At 41.7% G+C, this 20,052-nt stretch overlaps 1 protein-coding gene across 2 annotated transcripts in view; it reads right to left on the reverse strand.

Annotated features, from left to right (window-relative positions):
* Positions 1–3,616: 3,616 nt before the first annotated feature.
* Positions 3,617–20,052, reverse strand: part of LOC119088824 (rho GTPase-activating protein 20-like) — a 31,547-nt gene continuing 15,111 nt past the window's right edge. Inside the window, exons 8-14 of one of the 2 annotated variants that reach the window (XM_037209901.1) lie at positions 16,472–16,672; positions 13,334–13,506; positions 11,560–11,721; positions 7,548–7,657; positions 6,472–6,661; positions 4,842–5,085; positions 3,617–4,158 (exon numbers count right to left, since the gene is read on the reverse strand). In XM_037209901.1, coding sequence (XP_037065796.1) covers positions 4,037–4,158; positions 4,842–5,085; positions 6,472–6,661; positions 7,548–7,657; positions 11,560–11,721; positions 13,334–13,506; positions 16,472–16,672 — 1,202 coding nt within the window. In that variant the 3' untranslated portion in view covers positions 3,617–4,036. The other variant, XM_037209899.1, reaches the window with a different exon arrangement.

Consider the following 20,052-nt stretch of genomic DNA (forward strand, 5'->3'; position numbering starts at 1 on the left):
AAAAATTTCACCAGGAAACTCCTACAGCTGATTCACACTTTCAGCAAAGTGATGACACACAAATTTAACTCACAAAAATCAATAAGTAGTCTCCTATATACAAATGACAGACTGAAAAAGAAATTGGGAAAACAACACCTTTCACAAAAACCTCAAAAATTTTAATATCTTGAGGGAATGCTAATAAAGCAAATGAAGAATTTGTATGATAAAAACTTCAAGTCTTTGAAGAAAGAAACTGAAGAAGATATGAGAAGATTTAAAGATCTCCTATGCTCATGGGTCAATAGGATTAATATAGCCAAAATGGACATCCTACCAAAAGCAATCTATACACTCAATGAAATTCCCATGAAAATTCCAATACAATTCTTCACAGGCCTTGAAAGGACAATTTTCAGCTTCATAAGGAAACACACACACAACACACACACAAAACAGGATGGCTACAATTATATTCAATAACACAAGAACTGCGGAGGGTATTGCACCCTCTGATCTCAAACTGCACTGCAGAGCTCTAGTCATAAAGACAGCAAGGTATTAGTATAAAACAGACGTGATCAATGGAATAGAATTGAAGACCCAGACATAAGTTCACACATCTATGGACAATTGATTATTGATAACGAAGTCAGAAATACACACTGGAATAATGACAACATCTTCCACAACATTCCTTATCAAACTGGATGGCTGCATGTAGAAGAATGTAGATAGATCCATACTTATCACCTTGCACAAAACACCTCCAAGTGGGTCAAATACCTCAATATAAGGCCAGATACACTTCATCTGATAGAAAAGAAGGCAGAGGGATAGTTTTGAACTCGTTGGTACAGGAAAAATCTTTCTAAACAAATCATCAATAGCACAGACAATAAGAAAAACAATTAATGAACAGGATCTCATGAAACTGACAAAGCAACATGCTACAGAATGGGAAAAGATTTTTATCAGCCACACAGCTGATGAAGGGCTGATATCCATAGTAGTCACAATAATAGCCTGAAAGTCAGGATAAGAGTCAAGTCATTGACTGAACGCATCAGACCAAAATAAAAACCCACCACCCTTTCTAGTAGCACCAATTTCTTTGGAAACTTATGTTTTCTCCACTGGCTGAAATTCTTCAAAGAGAAAAACAAACAAACAAACCCTACCTGAACAAATAAGACTGATCATTCAAGCCTGGCAGTAGTGGCACAAGTCTTTAATCCCAGCACTCAAGAGGCAGAGGCACACAGATTTCCGAGTTTGAGGCCAGCCTGGTCTATAAAGCGAGTTCCAGAACAAATACAGCTACTCAGAAAAACTTGTCTTAGAAAACAAAACAAAACAAAACAAAAAAAACAACAAACAAAAAGATCACCCAAAACAGAGCAATCACAATTTTATGAATTTTGTCAAGACACTTAATATTTAATTTTAGTTAATAATTTTAAGAAGTGGTTCACTAATCAGTATCACCTCACATTGAGAGGATGCTCCCTTATGAAAACTTACTCTACTGTATTATTCTGCCTGTAGGATGTAATGTCTGCAGACTTATCAATTCTTACAACTTTCAATTGGAAATAGTTTCTATTGCTCATTCTGAAGGAAAATTTACTCTAATCATAGTTTCTCAATCTTTTACTTAGTGACCTTTTCTTCAAATAGTGGAAGAGGATAATTTCATCATAATTGCATACACACACAAGAATGATGCTTTTCTTATTGGTCAAATCTTAGATGATCTTTTAATAATAATAAAAGAAAACCAGAGCCAGATATCAGAGTGAAAGCTGAAAGATCAGAGAAGCAGAACAGACAGACAGCCACTACTTCTCACCTCTACGAAATCCTCAGCCTAAAGAGAAGGAGTTCCTGTTTCCTCACGCCTTATATACCTTTCTCTGTCCTGCCATATCACTTCCTGGGATTAAAGGCGTGTGTGCTTCCCAAGCAAAGACATGAGATCTCAAGTGCTGGGATTAAAGGTGCTGTGGATATCACTCTGTATAAATACTGATTGGCCAGTAGCCAGACAGGAAGTATAGGCGGGACTAACAGAAAGGAGAATTGAGGGAACAGGAAGGCAGACGGGGAGACTGCTGGAGCCGCAGCCAGGACAAGGAAGATGTAAGGTACTGATAAGCCACAAGACAAAGTATAGATTAATAGAAATGGGCTAAATATGAGTAAGAGCTAGACAATGATAGGCCTGAGCTAATGGCCAAGCAGTTTAAATAATGTAAGAGTTTGTGTGTTTATTTTATGAGTGGGCTCTGGGACCGGTGGGACTTGGCAGGAGGTGGAGAGAAATTCTCCAGCTACAAAAGGTGTGTACCACCACTGCCTGGCTCTGTTTCTCTCCTATACTGGATCAATCTCATGTAGCCCAGTGTGGCCTTGAACTCACAGAGATCCAGATGTATCTCTGCCTCCTGAGCGATAGGATTAAAGGTGTATGTCACCACTGCCTTGTAGTGATAGCTTTAACCTGGAAGTTCCAACCCCCATTGAGGCTTCGGTAGCGGTCACACCTACAAGGTGGGGCTGAGAGAGGACGCTGAAGACCCGAGATCCGGATGCGGGGGCTCTCTTGGTTCCTGGACCCTGGACGCTGGAGTTAGACTGAGCAGAGTTCTTCAGAGAACACCGCCAGACTGTGCCACACCTTCCCTGTAGCCTATCCCTTTACTTGTAAGTTACCCCACAAAATAAACCTCCCTTTTAACTACGTGGAGTGGCCTTAATAGTTTCACCAATACTGCCTGACCTCTGTGTCCAATCTAGTGGCTGACTCTGTCCTCTAATCTTCAGGCAAGTTTATTAGGGTACACAATATGACACCACATTTTCTTCTTTTGTGTTTTATACATGTATAGCACGTATTTCAAGATTTGAGCATTCTCAGGTTTCATTATGCATATGTCAGCAAGATCTGCTGTTTCTGTTGATGACCTAATAACAAGATTTATACACAATTTTGTATTTTGATTGTTAAACACAGGAGAGTACAGCACACCAATTTTGTATAAGCTTTTGTTTAACTTAATCCCCAAGGGTAAGATGTGCCTCAGTTCCTTTGGAATGTATTTCCAATGCATTCAGTGAATGCCTAAAGCTGAAAATATGACGTGTTGTAGTGAGGTTACATTGAGTTTGATTCAGCAGTTGGACATGTTGCAAATAAGAGCCTCCCATGACAATAAAGGCCTCATTTCTCAGCCCTGGCAGCTGGCCATCTACTGCCTCTCATGAGCACCATCATGGACTTTGGGCTTAACTCTCTCATCATAGACCTTGTCTAGTGAGATATTAGTAAACTTGACCTTGACCAATGGGATATTAATAAACTTGAAGGGAGCGGTGTCTTGAAAATCAGTGACCTCTTTTGCTGGTTCACTCTTGCTCTGCAACGTAAAGTCTGGACTAAATTGTCATAGAGAAAGGGCCGGGTAACAAGCCAGCTCCAGACGACAGAATATACAGGAACCTCAGTTAAGGTCCCAGATGACTTCAGTCCTCATTAGAGCTGAGAACAGACAGAAGACCCTTTTGAGCCTCTTCTAAAGAGTTCATGGAAGTCATGAACAAAACATTGTCTAAGCAATCAGATTCTAGAATATTTACTATAACAATAAAGAATATATTTAATACAACAAAACAAATTAAATACAAATGCTAAATAGAATCCATATGATATAGTAAACATAATAATATATAAGAAGGGAGATTTCAAGAAAAGTCTTGTCTATATGAACAATGAAGGAGGAAAAGGAACAGTCACATGGAATGAGCTGGTACCCGAGTGGTGCTGATTCAGGTCTCAGGTCCAGGAAGTTTAAGAGCATCTTTCAGCTGCTTAGTTTTTGGTGTCTGTCCATTCTTTTGTTGAAGAATCAGTTATTTCTGGACAGAACAGGATTTAAATCATGTTCTAACAAATCTTGGAAGTGTTGGTGAAAAATAATTCAGAGTGGAATAATGTAGCACTAAAGAAATAAGCAAAGTGTGGCGGAGGAGATTGTAGTCTCCAGTGAGGACATCACAGGCAGGTGTCCAGGTGGGCGGATCCAGATGGGGCCTCAGACGTCATGCTGCAGCTGTTCCTTCTGTAGAACACTGTGACATTTAATAGTCTAGCATCCAGAGGTTGTTCCATGCTCACTGTTGAATAAATCATAGACATGTCATCTTGGTATACACATCTTCCTGACACCAGACTAACCTCCATTCTGATTGTAATGCATTTTGTAAATAGTGTCCCAAATCTGACTTTCATCTCTGCTCTGGACAATGAAATGTTGCTAGCCGCTTTAAAAGCTGCCCTTGCAGGATGCTAACTGCTGATTCAGGGGAAACTTTGCTGGCCTCCAGACAATAGGGAACAAACTTAACACAATAAATTTTATTTAATCTTCCTGATAACAGTATTTTTCTGTATTCGAGATAGAATCAGTAGACACTTAACCACACAGGTCATAAGGTGCGGCACAGTGCTTTGCTCTCTAGAACATTTGTTTGGTGTTAACCGAAGTAATTTTCCCCCCAAAGATCATGGCTCTTTCAAATTATTTCAAGAGCACTAGCAATCTATGTGGTCTCATGGACCAGTCGGAAGAGAGAAGATATGTATATCATGTGTAAAACCCCACATGGGTTTCTTTGGGGCGTATCAATCAGGTACAAGTATGAGCTTCCACATACAGTTTTGTTTGAGGCATTTGTCAAATCCTGTAATAACATAGTATATCCTGATGTTGCTCGGATTGGATTAGCAACTGTCTGAATGTGTGGGTATTCTCTTACCCTGCTTTTCCTTCTCAGGGTGTAAAAAAACCTCCTCTCACCTGGGAAACCTCCCTCGTGAGGAGCAGCAGACAGATGTGGCACAGCATCACCCTTGGAATGGGTCCTTTCACTAACACAGCTTTTCTCCTCATCCTGGGCAGCACTTAGATCAATGAAGTAATTGAAGGTATCCGAAATCTCCTCCCTGTTATTACTTATCACTGAGCTTTCACCTGAAAGTGTACTAGTGTTGTCTTCAAATATCTTTTGAAAATTATCAATAAAAAACTGCACAAGAGAAATCTGTAACAACAGAGGACAAAATGGTATGTCATTTGGTATAGTTATGAACTGCATTTGGCATAGAAGACAGAGCTAGGAAAATGTGAAATACAAACTTCTGATAAGAATTGCTATAAAATATGTGAGTTTTTTTTTTTTTAAAGAACTGTGAAAGTTACAATAGTATTCAGGAACAGATCTTAAAATACAGTCAATGAAGTACAATTGGTTACTGTTCAAGGTGTTCAATGTGATGACTAAGGTTCATTAAACTTGAATGGCGTTGCAATCACCCAGAAGGCACAGCTCCAGGAATGTCTGTGAGGGTGTGTCTACAGAGGAGTAATTAGGGACAGAAGACGAATCCTGAATGAGGATGTACAACCTTTGAACGTGAAGTCAGAATGAACAGAAGGGGAATGAATGAAGAAGCACTGTTTCCTTTGCTCCCTACTTCCAGACTGCAATTGCACAGATCGTTCATGTCCCCACCCTGTGCTTCACATGTGATGGACTGTGTCACTTCAAACTGTGAGCTAAAACAATCTCATTCCTGGAGTTGTCTTTGCCAGATGCTTTTATCCTTACAGTGAGAAAAGGAACTAATAAACATGCATAAAATGTATAGGGTTAAGAGATAGGGTTTTGTCATTCAGATTTACAAACCACCAAAATAAAAAAATAAAAATAAAAAAACTTCAGGTTTTACACAAAGCATCTAAACTATGGGCAGCTGAGCTTCTTTGGGTCTTCTGTGTAGGAAGAAGGCATCTGGAGAGAGCATGCCCGGGAGTCAAGATCATTGCCTCCATGCACAATGTCCCACAGCCTTCCTGTTCAGTGGAGCTTGTATTGATTTATTAGCCATTTTTTACTTCCATTAGGAAATTCTAGAATTTTTACTTGGCTTCCATTATCAAAGATGAAATGTTCCCTAGTTTATTGTTTGATATTCCCAGGAGGCTCATATGTTGAAGACCTGTTCCCGGGATTATTTTGGAGGTCTGCTTGTAGAGGCAAGGCCTAATGGTATATAATATAGTGTTTAAGGTACCTCTGTGGGAGGCAATAGGCTTCTAGTCTTTCTTTATTCTTTCCCGGATTCCTCACAAAAATAAACAATTTTGTTGGACCAGGCACTCTATTAAAATGTGCTTCTCATAGGTTGAAAAGAAATGGGACCAATCAATGACAAGTTAGAAATTCCAGGAACGGGTGAAGATGAATATTTCATCTCTGGACACAGTAGTTTCAGCTACTGTGTTATAGAATGAGGAAGGTGCCTAAATCAGACATGGTTACTCAATTATTTCTCCGAATGGAAATAACTGGATGAGAGAAACTTCCTTGCATGCAGACACCTGGGCAGAACGTTGTACCAAACCAAAGCACAGAAACATACATTACCTGTTTTGAGACTTCATTTCCTAGTCCCAACTTGTGGGAGCTAGGCAGGCTCACAACACTTGGTGCTATACACACGGATAAGTTATACGATGTCATATAGTTAGTTGATGAATGTCTCTCGATGCTGTGTAAGACCTGAAACAGCTGTCTCAAGAGGGCGAGGTTCGGTGCTGGCAGTTGCTCTAACAGACTGAACAGAGATAAATTCATTTGAAACAGGAAATTTTACTTAGGAAGTTCTACACATGGAGAAAGGGAAAGAAAAAACTGTATATCATATATAGTTAATTGAGGTTAAAAGAAAAGAGTGTGTTCTAAAAACATTGCTTTAATTGTTTTACGCAAGGTTCTGCAGTATAATTTGAGCAAAATTTATTCATATATATATTTATATAAACATATTTAAAACTCATGACACCATGACACCATGAAACTTACTAAAAGAAACACTAATAAAGGAAAGAATGAAAATTTAATAAGCCCTTATTTTTAAGGTAACAAGCATTTCTGTGTGGGGATTAGAACTCAGAGCCTACCTGGTATCTGAGAGTTCATTCGAGGAATTCATGGACACAGAAATGTTTCATAGAATTCATGTCTAGATATGGACTTCTCTGTTAGTTAACCATTTAAGACTGTTGAAACCATCTCACTGATAGGCTGGATGACCAAAATGTCCCATAAGGCAGTGAATTTCCTCTGTCTATGTCATGTGTTCAGTGTTTATGTATTGCTACACATTCCCTAATAATTGTATTAGGAGAAAAATAATAGACCGTAGTAGAAAGACATTGTCTTTGTTTTCTGAGACTGTCTCACACTGTAGCCACAGCTGTCCTAGAATCATTGAGTAACTGACTGTGGCCCACTACTGACGATAATTTCCACCCTAGCCCGTCACGTCCTGAGATTACAGGCTTCACTACCATGAAGTTCTTAGACCTAGTTCTCCTTTAAAAAGATGCTCCATATGTGTGGACTAAAGCATCCTTTGGTGCTTGGCATGATTTTAGTCCCATTCATCAGAATATATTGTCTGCATTTTTGTTGTTCCAAATCAAGTAGTGGATCATTACCTCTGGATGGCAGAGATTCTTTCCTTCTCATTCTCTTCATCAGTGACAGCCAGCCATTTGTCATAGAGGCTGGATGGGAAGACACCTCCTGGGATATTTCGCAGGAAATCCTTACAAAGAATAATAATAAATATTAATCTTATAGAAAATTTATATTGGAAAATTACTGATAAAATCCTCAGTTGAAGAATTCAGCTTAGACCTCAGTCCCCCCAAAGCTCCCCAAGCCTGAACCCCCCACAGAACTTTGTCTGTGATCTGCTGAGTGCCACAGCAGAGGGGTTTGGATTTACTGGACTGAAACTGGAGCACGAGGGGCAGAGTCGGGGCAGGGGTGTGGGTGGAGCTCTTCTCAGGCCAGACTCCTCTAGGATGTTTACACAGCCAAGTGCAAAGTGAGACACTTCCCTCGAATGTTCAAATTCGATTACTTTTCCAACAAAAGAAACACGTCCACTCTGTTTACTCCTTTTGAATGCTGTTTTCACCCCTGGCCAGAAAGGTTCTGGAGCAAGCGCTCTGAGCACTGTCTTCAACACACATGGAGTAAGGGCTGCTTCATTGGCAGAGAGGAAAAGTGTCACTTTGTAAAAGTGATGAATACATCATAAATTAGCAAATCTGTCTCCTAAGATCTATGTAGCTGGGGCAAGCTTGGCGGCATGCACCTGTAATTCCAGAACTCAGGAAGCTGAGGTAGGATGCGCTCAACTTAGAAGCCAGCCTGACTTACACAGAGGGGAAAAATGGAAAAATACTGAGAGAAGCTTTAACCTTAATTTGTATCTTCAATGACAAGGTGATTTCCTGGTGGGTTGTTAGCTTTGTTACAGATACCCTGTTTATGCTGGCCCTTCTAAATATTGCCAAAATGCTTAGTACTGAGTAGCTCAAGCAATGCCCCCGCGTTAACGGCCATGATTATGTAATTTAGTAACTGCTCATTCATAATAGTAATGTTGAGCTGATGGAAGGATAGAAGGTTAAATGAACAAAGCCAGACTTCATTTACAAGTGATATGACATGGGCACACAAAACCCCTGGTGGAAGCTATGGTTGCACCACTTTCTTCCCCGTCGGGGGTCCCAGGGTCTGGAGCCGGACTGCACTGTAGCCACAGCACCTTCTGAGAGTTTTGGAGGCATCAGTTGCAATTTTGCTCATGTAACACACACAAATGCTCTGGGATCGTAGATCCCTTCTCTGGCTTCTTAGGGCAATGACACCAGAGTCCACTGATGAGACAGGAAATGATTCTAACTTGATCAAATAAAATTATTCCATGGAATGTGCCATTGGGCCACTGCTTATAAACATCTCGGTGGCAAGTTCAGTGTACTGCTGACTCATTTGTAATTTATGCAAATTCTTTAGCATTGGACATGCTGTTATGAAGGCCTTGATTAGAAAACATCATGGTAGGCAACTGAAGTCTTGTTATAAAATAAATCAAGTTCATGTGTGTACCTCAGAGAGAGCAGCATCCCACTTCTTTGAATACTTAACATAGGATACTTTTTCTGTGGTTATCCATTTTTACAGTGTTGGAAATTTTGTCTTCATGAGAAAGACAGTGTTGAACTCAAAGTCAGGATGCCTAGTTTGTTAGGAATTCAGCAGGATAAGTCTATACTTTGCAATGCTCACTATTACAGATTTTGGTATTATTATGACTGAATTGTTCCAGAGTGAAATTGAAAGGGTGCTGTGAGATTGCAAAGTAAAAGAGGCCTGGCATACGGGGCTCTGAGCCTCGGTGGGTGATTCCTGGAGCTGCTACCATGTGGCTAATCCTTTAGCCACTCAGTTTATGTGCTGTGCCTATAGCCACTCAGTTTATGTGCTGTGCCTATGGCGCACTCAGAGGCCTAGACCTTTGACCACTCGGTCCTCGCTGCTGGCACTGTCTGGGAAGGTGGTGTGGCTATTCCTGGAGCAAATATGCCTGAGGTCACTCTGAGGGTCCATGGCATCGCCCCACTTCCACTCCCCTGTCTCTGCTTCCTGCTCCTGTCACCAGCCATGCCCCCCTGCCAGGATGGACTCTTATCCTCTGGAACTGAAGCCAGAATAAACTGTACGTGATGTTTATTTCATTGACAAAAAGTAACTAACTGGGAAGTAGGTACCAGACAGTGGGAGTTTGCTCTCAAACCTGATTATGTTGTTTTTCAGAAGAATGTGGAAGTCTTTGGACCTTAAACTACAAAAGCCACAGAACGCTAGCTGAACCTAAGGGGTGATTCTGCTAGATGCTTGGAACTACGAGAGGATAAGGATGATGGAGGCCTCACTCAAGGTACCAGCGGGAAAAATGACAGCTACTGGGTTAGAGGACATGCTGGTGACATTCTGTAGAAGAATCTGGCTGCCTTCTGTCCTTGTCCTACTAACTTGCCTGAGGGTAATTAAAAATTAATGCACCCATTTTTTTTTTTGATGGAGGAAATATGACAGACGGACTATTACTGAATCTGCGACATGGTTTTTGGTAATAATGCTTAAGGAGGTCTGCAGTGATGAAGAGAACGCAAGAGAAGATGGTATAAAACATGGAGAGAAAAAGCGGGTAGCAATGGTCACGGAGATTCCCTGTTAAGGAGAGGCCTCCTGCTTGGCCTGGAACAATAGGGAAGGTTCTGTAACCGCTAGGGCCCCCCACTGTGCCTCCAGCATCCCCCTTCCAGCACCCCCCTTCCAGCATCCCCCTTCCAGCACCCCCCTTCCAGCACCCCCTTCCAGCATCTGAAAAAAACTCTGCTGCTGCAGGGGTTCAAGGACCATGTTGAGTCCATCCCAAGCCAGCAGCAGGCCATGGCAATGACCACTAGGTGGCGCTACCTTTAGAGGCGTGAAGGATCCAACAGTGAGGACTTGTGTCTGAAATATCATCTTCCCACGATATTTCAGACAGCTGATGCCATTGCGTGTGGCAGAGGAGTTCCTTGTGTGAAGGTCCTGAGAGGGCAAGGGGCTGTGTGTGTGTGTGTGTGTGTGTGTGTGTGTGTGTGTGTGTGTGTGTGTGTGTGTGTGTGAGAGAGAGAGAGAGAGGAGAGAGAGAGAGAGAGAGAGAGAGAGAGAGAGAGAGAGAGAGAGAGAGAGAGTTGCAAAGACTGTGAACGTGAACCCTGTGTTGCAGCAGAGAGCTCAGCTGGGGATGCCAGAGCCAGGTGACATCTGCCAAGGAGAGCTACATACAGGGAGCGGGGTCACAGGAGAGACAGAGGCAGGTTTCAGGCAGAAAAGCTGGAGGGGTGGAGCTGCCTTAGCCCAGCAAAGCTGAGCTACCAGGCATGAGGGGACACAGTGCTACCGGATTTCTCTCTTTCCCTGCCAGAGTTTGGTCTTTCTTTAGTCCAGTATTTTCTCATTATGTCCTCACGCTCCCTGTTGGAATGGTATTCTGTGACATTGCACATTTGATGCATGTGATTTGTCTCTTCGTTTTAAGGAGTCTAAAATTAAAAGATGCTCCGAGTCTTAAGAGAATCTCTGACTTTTGAAAGAATAAACTCTAAATGACAGTGGTGACAAGGATGTTGGACTGTTTGTGTTACCATGTGGACAGAAGACTGGCACGTAGATGGCCAAGTGTGGTGCTTTGAATGAATATGTCCTAGTAGGCTCAGGCACTTGAACACTTGTTCCCAGTTAGTGGCACTGTTTGTGGAGGGGGTACAACCTTTCTGGAGGGATATGTCACTGAAAGTCCATAGCCTCCCCCGACTTCCAGTGTCCTGACTCTGCTTTGCGTCTAAGGCTACAGATGTGGTTTCCAAGCTTCCTGCTCCAGCGGCTGTTCCTCCCTTCTGTGATGGACACTCACCCCTCTGAACTGTGAGCCAAAGTAAACTCTTTCTTTTGTAATTTGCCTTGGTCCTGGTGCCTCATCCCAGCAATGCAAAAGTAAACAATGCCACCCTGTTATCACTCTCGGATAATCATAATTAAATGGTTCACGCGCAGCCTCAGAGAAATGACGACCGTAAACGATGCTGGAACATCCTCTACCTTTAAAACAGACGCCACAACGAGGATAGATTCCTCCCTCAGATTTACATCCTTTCCCAAATCCAGCTTCTCCTTCAGTGTTTGGCAGGAGGCTGCATTGGCTGACTTTCTAAATATTCCTTCCACATCAGGTCCGTTTTCATTCAGAAGGGACAGCATATCCTGAGAAGAAAAGACAAGCGCCTGCCATTCATTCTAAAGCCACACTTGCAGAGCACAGTGTGAGTCTTCCTGAGAACCAGAGCAACAGGGTGTGGGGTGGTTTGAAAGAGAGTGGCCCCCGTGGTTCGAATGCGTGGCACTATTTCAAAGGCTTAGGAGGTGTGGCTTGTTAGAAATAATGTGTCACTGGGGTTGGGATTGGAGGTTTCAAAAGCCCGTGTCAGCCCAGCCTCTCTCTCTTCCCGAGTCTATGGATCTAGATGAAGGATCTCAGCTCCTTCTTCACCACCAGGTCTGCCTGCACGCACCCATGATGATAAAGGACTAAATCTCGGTAGTGTAAGGCAACCCAGTTAAGAGTTTTTCCTTTATAAGGGTCGTGAGCATGGTGACCCTCCCCAGTAATAACAGAACGGAGACTAAGACAGGTACAAGTGCCAAGAGTGAGAGCTGTGTGAAGGGAAGCACCTGTTGGCTGAACTGAGGATTCTACACGTGTTCTACTCCCCAAACCACTCTATCATTTCATGCTGAGAACTGGGAACAGGTTTGAAGCAGATTTTCCTCTGCGGTGATTGATGCTCTAAAATCAATCTGTCTCTAGGCCTGGACACTGTCCCTGGCACTCTCCTGTCCTCCCTGTGAATGTCCTACCCCAATATGTCATCCCGTTTCCTATTGGATTCTTCTCTGGTTAGGACCCTATTCCCACTTCCATTATGTCCCTGGCTCTCTATAATGAGGCTTAAATCAGTATTGACACGGTCCCTTTTCTAATTGTATTCCTTTGAATCGGCCTTTCATTTCCTTCTGCTCTGTCTTCATATTTTCAGTTTTCAGTATAGGATGAAGCCAAGGGACCCACAACCTCACCTGCCTGTGATTTACCATGGAAGCTCGGGTGCCATATACAATCCAACCGGGGCTTTTAGTTGTTGAATTGGCAGAGGCTGGTTATGAGAGTTATGGCTACTGCCAGCTTTTATGACGTATTTAAGATTTACTCTTCTGTCATTCCTAAACCTGACATGATAGACTGGTTCCGTATGCGGTGTAAACATCACCATGGTGAAGATGTTGGACATCTGGTGTTTTACTGAGAGTTTGGTTACTTACTTGTAGTGACATGGGCCAAAATCTGAGTCATTCTTTGACATCGTTTGTCAGGATTATAGGATTGGTACTTTGAAAAGGGAAAGCTTTTTTTTTTTTTATATTTAAGCAATTGAAATGTAAATCAAAAATCCAGATATATAGATTGTCAGAATGATGAGACTGTGATGAAATGGCCATGAAATTATATCTGGTACCAGTGTGGAGTTAAGGAAGAAACTGGATGTGGGGCAGAGTTATTTGAGAACATTGCATGTGTAGAGCACATTATAGTCCTACAGAAAGTCAGTGTGATCATTGCTGAGCAGTGGAAGGAGCTAGAATGCGTTTTCCTGTTCTGCTTTCTGTGATTCATCAGAACAATATTGGGATGTTTTTCCTAAAAAGATATAGAGTAGCTCCCTCAGCTAAGTAAAGGTTTATCTAATAATCCCCCACTTAGAGAAATGACTTAAAGACATTCCTGCTCAGATGGCCACAAGAAAAAAATGATGCTCACCAGAATTGAAGACGGCAGATTACCATCCTTGCAAATAGCCCCGAGAGAATTACAGAAGAGGCCACCAGTAGTTGAGGCTGGAGTCTTGGGAAGCACATGGTCACAGCAGGTGGGCGTGCCCCATTGAAATATCCGACTTAGGAGAGAGCGTCTTTTGACTATTTTCTCTGAGTCTGAGGAGAACAGAGATCATCACTTCAATAGTCTGATGATCTCTCAGTAGAGTACCATAACATGTGCATAAATAGGTTACATATGTTAAGTAGTTAAACCTGAACAGACATGTCATGTAGAAGACAGTTGGAATTCCACCAAATACCTTTATTTACCTGTTTACTTGGCTTTTGGGGAGTTTACTCTTCAAATAAACTCAGCTCACTGTACACAGGAGTGTAGCTGATCCTGGCTCTGGAACCTCACAGTAAGTGGGGTACTCAAAACTGTACATAGCTGGGCGGTGGCGGCGCACGCCTTTAATCCCAGCACTCGGGAGACAGAGCCAGGCGGATCTCTGTGAGTTCGAGGCCAGCCTGGTCTACAGAGTGAGATCCAGGACAGGCTCCAAAACTACACAGAGAAACCCTGTCTCGAAAAACCAAAAAGAGAACAAAATAAAACAAAACAAAACAAAAAACCTGTATATAAGTGTATCTTCAAGAAGCAAGTAAGGACCATGGCAGGGAATTTTGAAACCGGGCATATTGAACAATTGGAGAAGAGGTAATAATGTAACACAAAGCTTGAATAGAGTAAGTATGGGAATGCAGAATAGAAGAGTGCAGGCGAGGAAGGGTAATTAATCCTAAACATGCTTTGATGATGTGCTATGGAAATACGCTACTATATAATCTTCCTAAAATATGTACATTTATTTATACAGAAAAAATTAAACAGTTATAACTTGGTGACAGCGCTCCTACTAGATGACACAAGCTAACAAATAAAAAGTCCAGTGCCAGAAATGGGTTAACTCTGATGGACTGTGAGATCTCACTGAACCCCGAAACATACAGGCCACAGCCAGTGATCTTGCTTACCCTCCAGAATAGGTATTAGACTCTATTGATGGGCTCCCAGAAACAGATAAATCAATCTGGAGCTGACCAGATGCTTTATCTGATCTCTACTGTGCTCTGCACAGTACTGGAAGAGAGAAGTACTCAACAGGAATACTCAGCTGTAACGCTGGGAACTGCAGTAGCGTGAGGCCTGGCAGATACAGCCAGCGGGGCACAGTGGTACAACCGTCATGGGACCCCCAACCACGTTCTGAGTGGATTTCAGATTCAGTGGGCAAGATGGACCCCATTACCTGGCACCAGTTTTGGTACATGGATCAGAAGCCATAGTGGAAATACTAGAAGTATTAATATGCTAAATGTGAACAGTATTAAAGTGACTCCTGATTGTGATTTTATACTCATAGATCAGTGCATCACACAGCCCCTGTCAGAGAAGTGATTTTTTACAGTTGATGGTGATCAACACAGATTTCCACAACTGGCCAATGTGCTGAAAATAATTCTCTTTGGAAGGCAGATCCCTAATAATGGTGTCTGTATTATATTCCCTCCTGTCCAAGCTCAAGTATCAGCACAAAAAGAGGGCAGAAAGATGGTCAAAGCCATTAACATTTTTGTTATGGAGTCAACAAAATCTTTTCAATACTCAGTGCATCAGCTGCAGCTGTGAACTCTGAACAGCTGTTATAGTGTGTCCAAGGACCTTTCCCATCAAGGAGGGAGGTGTGCAGAGAGGCCCATGCCTACCTGAGGCAGTGTAGGCAATTGACAGCTGCTACAACGTTGAGATTCTGTTTTCCTTAAGGGTGTGGCCTATAGAGGTAGAGCATACCCCAGGAGATGACCCCTACCAAAGGACACATGGACAACACAGATTGGATTTGATATTGCTATGTTTTAAGGCAGTGGTTCTCAATCTTTGGGTCAAGATGCCCTTGGGGTCACATTTCAGATGTTTACATTGTGATTCATAACCTTAGCAAATTTACAGTTATGAAATAGCAACTAAATAACTTTATGGTTGGACTCACAACAACATGAAGAACTGTATGTATTAAAGGGTCACAGCATTAGGCAGGCTGAGAACCACTGTTTTAAGGGGGGAAAGAAGAGGAAAACAGTTGAGTGTGTTGATAGAGGAGGAGTTGATCTTGGAATTGTTTAGAGAATGTGATTGAATGTGATAAAACACATTATATGAAAATATCAAAAAATTAATAAAATGGTATACTATTTATACAGTTCGCCGAAAGCACTACTCAGCTCAATGCACAGACACAGAACTCTTTGTAATAATAATGTTCATCACAGAACTCTGTGTCAGCCCTAATAATGTCAACCCTAACATAGATGGGTTTAGGGAAACTGGATAGAACAGAACACTTTGCTAGTCTCCATTTGGGACAGCAGCCTCTAGAAGGAAGGTCCATAGGCCTGAAGCCAGGCTATCATTCAACTGGTGTTTACATCCCACCAATGTGGAAGGAGACAACACAGCCACCCTCACATCCTAGAGAATTTCTCCCATGTTGACAGGTACAGATGTTTGATAAGTAGATATGGGCAAGGACAGTTTGAATACTTTTAAGCAATGTTCATCTTTCTTCTTAACCTGATTTTATTATTTCTAATCTACCTAAGTATATTTTAATCCTTAGCTTTAATTGTGTTTGGAGGAAGGCTCTGTCCCTTGATTTTGAACCAAGTACTTAGCTCCTCAATTGAGAAAGACAGAAACGACACTCAACTGGTGCTTCCTCAAATACACCGCCAGTCGTCAGGCGGATAGAACAGGTGATCATTAAGATCCCTGTGACCAATGAAACATGTGCTACTGCGTCTGGAAACATTGGGTGATTAAATAATCCTAGAAAAAATGTATTGACTTTCCACTGTGCAAACTGAGAGATGAAGAATGAAAAATCTAAATTAGCTTTGCTTTACACATAATAGTCACGACAAAAATATATTAAGGAGAATTTCTGTTCTTATGAAAATATTTCCCAAACTGTTATCATCTTTTATTAGAAAAAGTAATATCAGTTGGGGTTCGTTGTAATAATTGTAGGGAAAAGGCAACAGAAGGATTTAAAAGCCAGAGAATCTGAACACTTACAGGGAAGAGACTCACTGCTCTGCTGATGGCCTCTGGGTGTCTCCTTGGGCTTTAGGATGAATCTTCCCGGCACGTGAGGGGCCTGCAGCTCCTGCATCACCTTTTTGATGTTGAGATAAGCGGTGTATTTGCTTGGACCCAGGGCCATAAATGCATCATTTCCAAGTTCACGCATCTTGATAGCATATGGATTCTCATGTCCTATACAGAGAAAATTCTCAACTTAGATTGATGCACCTACCTGCTCGTGAGTGTGTGCACACACTGGGGTGAGCAACAGTTCTCCCCAGGCTCCTGCAGTAAGAAGGCTGTTGTTCCTAATGAATCTGGTGCCCTCCCTGAGGAGACTCTAGGGAAGCAGGTGTCTAAACACAGGGCTTTAAAGCACAGAGGAAAGAAATCTGAACACGTTGGCTTGCTTGGAATGCACAGACCATTAGAGCACCATAGAGCAGAGTTTTTGTATGATTGTCCTTTAAACTCTTTATGGTGTTCTAGTTTCCCGACATCCACTGGAGTTTTACTCACTTACATCTCCTCCCTCTGTGCTAATCCTTTTAAACACTCATCCTTCCCATCTCAGTGATTACTCACAAAAAGAGGAAACGTGTTGGTTTTATATTGGCTAATATTTTTTTCCACACCCCACTTTACAGTATTTGGTTTGTTCATTTTCACTTGTTATTCCTTCCTGTACAAAGAATTTTCCAAGATGCTGTACTAAAAATAGAGATTGCCTTTTTTTTTTTAGGATTGAGTGAAACTCTCTTTCATCCATTTCTCCTTCATCCCTGCTGTCACAGCGAGTGCTTGCATTTCCTTCCATCTGGCACAGATGCAATGCTGCATTTAGCCAGATACTGCAGCAGCAGCACTCCGTGTTTAGGGCACGGGAGCTGTAGAATGATCATAGTAACAGAAGCCTGGGCTCCAGGTCAATCCGACGTTGATGCACACTGCAGACCTGAGGGGGTTTGGGAAATGTAGCTAAAAATGGCTGCCAAGGAGCCACTGTGAATAAAAGGTTCTTAAGATATCTCTGGGTAGCTGTGGTCTATGAGGCTGCTCCAAGATTTAATATCAAGGTAAGATCTTAACAAATTAATGCATACTATTTAATTAATATGATTATAGTCTGTGTTTGCTTTCTCTGCACGTATTTTCTTTGACTAGACTTACAATCATGTCAACAGTACAAAGACCAACAATAGCCAAGTTTGTTGGCTAATGCCTGTATTCCCAGAACACAGGATTCTGAGGGAGAGAGTGGAAAAGTGTGAAGGCCACCCTAAAAAACAGAGCAACATCTTGCCCAAAACAAAATCCACAAATGCTATGAACTGAGCGGGTGCAGTCTGCCTTAGTGTTGTCCCGGGTACTGCTTGTATCTAACAGGGACAACAAACATTTATTTTCTATTTATCTTATTATCCAGTATCACTTCATTTAACAACTTTCTGAAATATATTACAATGTCTGCAAAGATGTGTTTCAGGGACAAAATAGAAACAGGATCTATCTATCTATCTATCTATCTATCTATCTATCTATCTATCTATCTATCATCAATATCTCTATTTTATATCTGTTTATCTATCTATCATCAATCTTTCTATCTTCTATCTATCTGTCTGTCTGTCTATCTATCATGTTTCTATCTCTATCTATTTATCTATCTATATACAAGTAACAACAATTAACAATAGAACAACAAAGATGATGAAGCCATGAATATAAAAGAACAAGGAGTGGTGTATGGGAGGGTTTGGAGGTGGGAAAGGGAAGGTAGAAATTCTGTATTTATGTTGTATCTCAGGTTGAGATACAATCAAGCAACGCAAACCTAAGAGAAGACAGATTCCCACAGACGCCCTTGCTGCTCTACCACTGTTCCAATGTCTTCGTTTCAGTCACAGTGAAGTCGATTCATAAACCAAAGTCTTTGTTGTAGCTAAATTATTCTGATAGTTATTTTATAACATTTGACCAAGAACATATTTTGCAAAATATAATAAAATAAAGGACATGTTTCTCATTCGGAAAATATTTGAAGAGTGTGAATATTATCTCATTTCATTTTTGTGATGAGCAAAGGCCCTGATAGGAACAGATGTACAATGAAGATCCATCACAGACTCACAGCCATGGCTGGATTTTAGCTTCTGAGAAGCAAATGTAACAATAATGAGAACATGAACACTAATTGTGGAAAGTGAATTTCTTGACAGTTTCTTTTTTGTTTTTATATCCAGAAGAATAGAAAATCTGAGTGCTTTTTTTTTATTGTAATGCAAAAGCTTCACATTTTCTCTGTAAGTAACCAGACATTGTACATGAAGAGATTTATCGTACACAGAAACCCACAACTGGTCAGAGAGGACATGACTGGGGAGTGCCCACCCCACCTGGTACATGCACAGTGCGACCCCTCCACCTAAAGCTCAGCAAACTTCCTTGGAGGAGAAGGAAAGACTCTAAGAGTCAAGGAGCAGGATGGTGATGGGAGATTGTATCTTCTGTATGTGAGGGGAGCTGAACCCACAAGATCTCAACAGCTTGATCACCGAAATGAGACTTGAAAGAATGAAAAGACCCCCTGACAGGCCAATGTGTGGGGGACTATCCGGGCCTCACACTTGGAGGAAGAGCCGTAGGCAATGGATGGTTGCAGAGGGAGAGACTCAGTGTTCTTCAGGGATGAGCTCCTGGGAGGTCATCCACTCTCAAGTGGATTGGACACACATGTGAGCAGCACTAAATAGGCTTAGGGAGATTTGTATGCTTATGCATATAGCAAGAATAATTAAAGAAGAAAAATTAGTGTATTTGACGGGGAATGAAGTGGACACGGCAGAAGTCTGAGGAGCCAGAAAGAGGGACTGAAAATGACATAAATCCATTACTCATATAAAATTCTGAATAAATAATTCCCCTCAGAAGTTGAAGTTAAGTTCCTGTTGCTGAAGCCACCTTACACTTTGGACAAGGGACTCTGGGGATTTGAAATGCATCTGACCTGAAAGCCTCCTCTGTTTAGACCAGTGGTTCTCAACCTAGGAGTTGGGACCCCTTTGGGGGTTGATAACCCTTTCAGAGCACTTGTATAAGACCATCAGAAAACACAGATATTTACATTATGATTTATAACAGTAGCAAATTTACAGTTATGAAGTAGCAATGAAAATAAATTTATGGTTGAGGGTCACCACAATGTGAAGAACTGTATTAAAGGGTTGCAACATTAGGAATGTTGAGATCCACTGGTTTAGACTTTTTGTAGTACTGGGATGCATTCAACAGTTCACTCAGCCAAAGGCCTATGAACCACACCGATGACCAGCATGGCAGGACATCTGTAAGGCTGCTGTAGTAGCACTTACATCTTGGTGGTACCCAATGGCTGTCTAATTGGAGCGAAGGTCTGGTAAACAGGAGGGAAAGTGTGCCTGATACCGTAAGCTTAGCCAACTCCACGGTAATGTGGTCATGGATATTTCAGGAGGACATACTGTTGCCATTTTTTTTTTTAACTAAAATAATGCCAGCTGAATTCTAAACATTTATCTAAGCATCTATAGATA

This window comes from Peromyscus leucopus, chromosome 12, assembly GCF_004664715.2.
Source record: "Peromyscus leucopus breed LL Stock chromosome 12, UCI_PerLeu_2.1, whole genome shotgun sequence".
Taxonomy (NCBI): domain Eukaryota; kingdom Metazoa; phylum Chordata; class Mammalia; order Rodentia; family Cricetidae; genus Peromyscus; species Peromyscus leucopus.